Source organism: Xyrauchen texanus, chromosome 1 (assembly GCF_025860055.1).
Source record: "Xyrauchen texanus isolate HMW12.3.18 chromosome 1, RBS_HiC_50CHRs, whole genome shotgun sequence".
NCBI classification, from domain to species: domain Eukaryota; kingdom Metazoa; phylum Chordata; class Actinopteri; order Cypriniformes; family Catostomidae; genus Xyrauchen; species Xyrauchen texanus.
The window spans coordinates 17,625,306-17,631,305 of record NC_068276.1 but is presented as its reverse complement, the minus strand read 5'-3'; the positions used below and the strand labels follow the sequence as shown (position 1 = coordinate 17,631,305).

General features: G+C 37.1%; 1 protein-coding gene across 1 annotated transcript in view; it reads left to right on the top strand.

The window, feature by feature from the left end:
* Positions 1-482: 482 nt before the first annotated feature.
* Positions 483-6,000, top strand: part of acap1 (ArfGAP with coiled-coil, ankyrin repeat and PH domains 1) — a 30,089-nt gene continuing 24,571 nt past the window's right edge. Inside the window, exons 1-5 of the mRNA XM_052126774.1 lie at positions 483-1,132; positions 3,683-3,740; positions 4,172-4,291; positions 5,672-5,725; positions 5,866-5,924. Coding sequence (XP_051982734.1) covers positions 1,080-1,132; positions 3,683-3,740; positions 4,172-4,291; positions 5,672-5,725; positions 5,866-5,924 — 344 coding nt within the window. The 5' untranslated portion in view covers positions 483-1,079. The remainder of the gene's footprint in view (positions 1,133-3,682; positions 3,741-4,171; positions 4,292-5,671; positions 5,726-5,865; positions 5,925-6,000) is intronic.

Genomic DNA, 6,000 nt, shown 5'->3' with positions numbered 1-6,000 from the left:
AGCAAACACAAAACGTTCCCCTAACGTTAGAACTGGGTTCTCTTATGGTTGTTTCTTTGGGAACCGGCTTCTAACGTTCTAGGAACGTTCCCTGTAGGTTTTTATTTTATTGTGACCAACATCGAATGTTCATAGAAGTTGTTTGACATCATAATAAGAGCCAACACAGAACGTTCTCTAATGGTTATTTTTAGGATTAGTTTTTGTGTGAGGAACCTATACAGAACTTTCTCGAAAAAAATAAATATTTTTCGTCATTGTTTTATTTTATTATTATTATTATTCATAAACGTTTCAGAGAAGTTGATGGACAACAAATGACTGACATTAGTGCAGTACAGCGTTTAATTAAATATAGAAGTAAAGTTCACAGTGCCTGTGATTTGAGCAGACCCAAGATAATATTTCGTGTTAAGTCGCCTTGTAGTTTCTCACCACAAACATGAGAGCAGCAACATGGGACGTTAACAAACCCGGAAATAAAGTGAGCGTAGGGGGGTGGCCCAAACGGGCCAAAAGCAAGAAGGCAAAAAAGAGCAAGGACGTGGTGTTTGATGTGTTGAGATACAAATCAATATATAAACCTATGAATCTATGGACTTAATGGATTGAAAGAAACGCACGTGACGGAACGCATAGTGTTAGCGCGCTCTTGACATTTTGGACGAGTTTGAGGGCACAATTGCATGTATGGTCAACTTGATTCACTTTTATAGAATTTAATTTAATTTTATTGCATACAGTTCTTATTTTTATTTGCACAAGTTGTTGTTCAGAACGCTCGGTGAACATTCCGAAAAAGACGAATTCGAATGTAGTTTATAAAGATGCTATTTGCTTTCACAAGGCAACACCCTCTGACTAATATTTATACCGAAACCATCCAATGGATACGACTGGTTTAATTCATCATTTCTAATTCATTCCTGATGTTATTCATACCACTGGTCTCGCAGCGTTGGACGGATAAAGCGTAAAGGAAGCGCGCCTTCTCTCTGTTTGGACACACCGCATGATATAATAATGTATTAAATGAACTGTTGGGATAAATTGTGTCTTTATTTCTAATTTCAACCAAAATGACTATCAAACTGGACTTCGAAGAATGTCTGAAAGACTCCCCACGATTCAGGTAAGTTAACACTCATCTTAATGTGCGTAAATGCTCATATTTTAAAACACTTTGCGCTTCAAAACTACCAGAGTGTGTCTATTTGACCACACCAAATGATGACAAAAAATGTCAGCTATACAGCAAACATGCACTTGTGCATTTTCAGCACATTGGAAACAAACTTGACAGTCATGTGCGGAGTTAATATACAAGGGACTGACGTAACAGGTTTCTTCCCGAGCTGTTCTAAGATCAGGTCAATGGTTTCCGTGCATCGAAAGAAAATGGTCATGGATCAGCGTGACATACGGCTAATGAAGCGCGTTTCTAACGGCACTGGAAATAATCTGCTTAAGTTTATGCAAAAGAATGAATGGGATCTTGAGGGTGATTGAGTGGCTCTCAGCACAGTGGGAGGGGCAACATCTCAACAGTGATCTCATCAGGGGCGTGTTAAATCATGCATAGGAACGTTTCATGCGATTGCAGGTTTAGTAATTCGGCAGCAAGATGTCGATTTCAGGTTACCGGATCATTTGGAAACAGCATGTCGATTCCTGTGCATTCCTTAAACTTAATTTGTAAATGTGATATTTAGAGGTACATATTTTCATAATGCACGGATGCACAACCACAAGTGAGATCCATGAGTTACATTTTGAGGGTAGTTCTCCAGATAACATATGTACTTCTTCGAGATGTTTGTTTTAGATCTTTTCATCTGAAAAGCATCACTATCTAATGAACATCTAAACAGCTTCAAAAGATCAGATTTACAAACATTCTACATCGTAAATGTCTCAAAGATGGCTGCTGAATGTCTTGTTGACATGCATCTTAAAAGACATATTGCAGATGAGTGAACAACCTACCATATACGTCTTCCAGATGTAAATGCACACATCAAATAGACATATGGGCGCTATACATGTGCTATTTGGGTTATCACGCCAGCAATAGACCCTGATCACACACACGTACATTGCCCAGATGTTTGATGTGTGTGTTTACATCTGGAAGACATATTTTGTAGGTTGTCTTTGAGAGTGACGTACATGATTTAGAATTGTTTGTAAATCTGATCTTTTAAGATGTTTAGCGGATGTTAATATGATTGTGATGCTTTCCAGATGAAACCTATTTAAAATTGGCATCTTGGAGATGTACGTGTGCTATTTCGAAATGTTCTTTCTTTCGCCTTTTCTCTATCCCCTCCTTTCGCCTTTCTCTCTCCCCTCCTTTCCCTAGTTTGGCTGTAGATTTTGTGGACAGGAAAGTTTGAGTGCCATGTTTTAGTGGCTGCAAAAAGAGCAGACTCAGAGGGTGTAGTGAGTTCAAGAATTAGGTCATCACTACTCAGAAATGTACTTGCATAAACATACAATATCACTTTTCATCGGCTATAAACAGATCTAAACACACAGAACATGTGATACTCGTCTAGTCCTGATTTCTTGGCATTCATATACACATAGCAACTAAAAAGAAAGAGTTCCCATGAATAAGATGACATAAACACAGTTGAGGCCTAGTTTACTTCAGACTTCGGCTGCCTCCGGTTGCTAAGTAACAGTTGGGTAGAGGTGGTGGGGGAGCAGGAAGTGAGGCGAGAGATACTGAAATGATAAACGGGAGACAGGAAGTGTGTTTCAGGGGTGGATTGCTCCGAAAATGAAAAGTTTTTCTCAAACACGCACATACTCTTGCACTAACAAATAAATACACTCATGATGTGTACAAATCAATGTGAGCACTCAATACCATTTAGAAGGAGCACTGTGTTAGTACACTGCAGGGTATTAAACAATAGTGTCCAAGTTTTCTGAAAAGATAAGCCCCTTATTTTATCTTTTCTCAATTATTCCTTCTCTCTTAGTTGGAGAAGATGAGTTTAGGAAGTTAAAAGATGCAAGTTTTAGAAGCATTCTATGTGTGAAGAAAGTGGGAAACCACAAAGAACCATACTGTTATTCTGTGTGCTTTGACAAAATAGATAAGGGAGGATGTTTACTGACTCACTGAAACACATTTTGAATATCGTCACTGTCTGATAAAAAAAAAAAATATCTTCAAAAAACAAATTTTTCAAGAGCATGGTAAAAACTTTTCTCAAACAATCTTACAAGGTACTTGTTAATCAGACAGCCTGATTAAACATCTTTTCATTGGTCATTTCGATGCACAATTCAAACAGAAGGAAGAGGTCACTCGGCACATTCCATCCATGGTAAAATGTCAAAATTGCCAAATGTGGAGGAGATGCATGTTTTTCTTTGGATAGCGACGACATTGAAGTGCATGCATTGCATACAGTCACATGCTTCTGATGCCTCACCCAATCAAATGTTGTTGTTCTTATTATTATTTTTATTAATATTACATAACCTTGGCATGAAATCACATGGAAAAGAGGGTTCAGATCTCTTAGTTTACTGGAAAACTTGGGGCTACAATGAATGGATCTTTTGTGCAAATGAAATGTATTGCTTTTAAAAAGGTGTAGTTATAATGAATGGGACAACATTCTTTTGATATGTATGTGTATGTTTGTATCTGTTGTTTCAACAGGGCAGAAATTGAGAAGGTGGAGGTAAATGTTAATGAATTGGAGACCAGGCTTGAGAAGGTGAGAGACTAAGAGTGGATTTCAAAACATATTGGACCCTCATATTAAGACTCACACCTAAATGACGTCCCCAAATACCAATGCTGTGGGTTTTTATTGTGTTGACCTTCAAATGTTCAATTCCGCAATTTGAGACAAGGTTTTTGTTACTGTTCCTCTCTCCTGCCTTGTGTTCCCCACTCTGAGATTTGTGAAGAGATACAGTGTTATAGCGCGATTGGAGAGGAAGTGTAAAGAGGAATTACCAATTGAAAAGCTATCAACCGCAATCCTAGACAATTCCCCATAATTATACCTGACTAGCTTAAAACCACAGAGAACTCCTGGTCATCTTCTTGACAAATGTACTGGTTGTTTTACTTGCAAATATATATGGTTTAAGTGTGTTGGAATAACGCTATTTGTTATTTGACATCTGTGTGTTTGCGTAGTTGGTGAAACAGTGCCACACTATGCTGGATGCAGGTCGTGTCTATTGCCAGAACAGTAAAAGTTTTGTCATAGGCCTCAAAGAGCTGGGACACCACTGTTCTGAGGACAAAACTATGGGGGTGAGTGACTAAACAGTCCTGTAACTGATTTCAAATGAACATTTCTTACTACTGTAATCACAGAAACCCCCCTTAAGGGTTAGCCACATGGGCTAACTGATACCTGAGACTGTATGTGAGCATGTGATCAACCATATCAGTATCAAAACAAAAAGGAACTGATACACCATGATTGTACATTTTCAGACCTGTATGGACTTTTATATTATTAGACCTGTATATTATTTTTTTAAGCTAATTTGTTCAAATTGTTTGTAAAATGTTCTACATTTTCCTTAAGGGATAGTTCACCAAAAAATTCAAATTATCTCATTATTTTCTCACCCTCATGACATCAGAGATGTGTATGACTTTCTTTCTTCTGCTGAACACAAATTATTTTTAAAAGAATATTTCAGCTAAGTAGGTCCTCACAATAAAAGCGAATGGGTGCCAAAATTGAATTTAAAGATTCTACACAAAGCATAAATGTAATCCATATGACTCCAGTGGTTAAATCCATGTCTTCTGAAATGAAATGATATGATGGGTCTGGGTGAGATCAATATCAATCACATCAATATTTAAGTCCTCCTCCTTTTGTTTTTGGTGATTCGCATTCTTTGTGCATATCGCCCCCTACTGGTCAGGATGGAGAATTTATGGTGAAAATTGACTTAAATATTGGTCTGTTTCTCTACCACACCCATCATATTGTGTCTGAACACATGCATTTTACCACTGGAGTCATATGGATTACTTTTATGCTGCCTTTATGTGTATTTTGGAGCATCAAAATGCTGGCACTGATTCACTTGTATTGTATGGACCTACAGAGCTGAAATATTCTTCTAAAAATCTTTGTGTTCTGCAGAAGAAAGTTATATATATCTTGGATGGCATGAGGCTGAGTTAATGATGAGTGAATTTGTATTTTTGGGTGAACTATCCCTTTAAGCTTAAACACTTAAAAAGCTTTAAATACAACCAACAAATTAACTGAATACATAGATCTGGGACACCTGCTATGACTTTCTCACATTGTATACCTCTCATGAGGCTTAAAATAGGATGGAAACCTTCTGTGTTACTATTTTATGTAGAAATCAGTTTAATTGCAAATAGATGCACCTAGACATTATAAAGACATGGTAATGTTTTGGCTTTGAAGAAATGCAAGGTAACATTTAAAACACAATGTTGTACAGATTCATCTAAATCAACTGAAGCCACTAGCAGAAAAGCTGAAATGCAATGAGCTAATGAAATGTTTAAGGAGTATACTTTATTGGACAAATTATAAATTTATGAATAAATTATAAACCATTAAAGTGTATGGAAATGGAATGAGAATTTTGCCTTAAATAGAAATATTAATGGAGGTGCACCCTTTTTTTTTAGGAGTGTTTAGAAAAGTTTTCTAACAAACTGTCTGACATCCTCTGTGCTCAAGAGGTAAGTCGAATTCTTCCTTTTTAATGTTACTCTTACTATTAGCAACCAATATGCCAGCAATCTGTCTGGAGATTGTTCCTGTATCCACTTTAATTTTGGCCACTCTCCCACTCCTCCATGAATTCTGTCTCTCCCAACAGGAGGTGATTGATACCACACAGAAGTCTGTGAAGTTGAAACTACAGAGTTTTGTGAAAGAGTAAGTTGTTTTCTTCCTCAACCCCTTTATATGCATGAATTTAGGTTTCATCTAGAGCATGAAAGTGTCTCTTGAT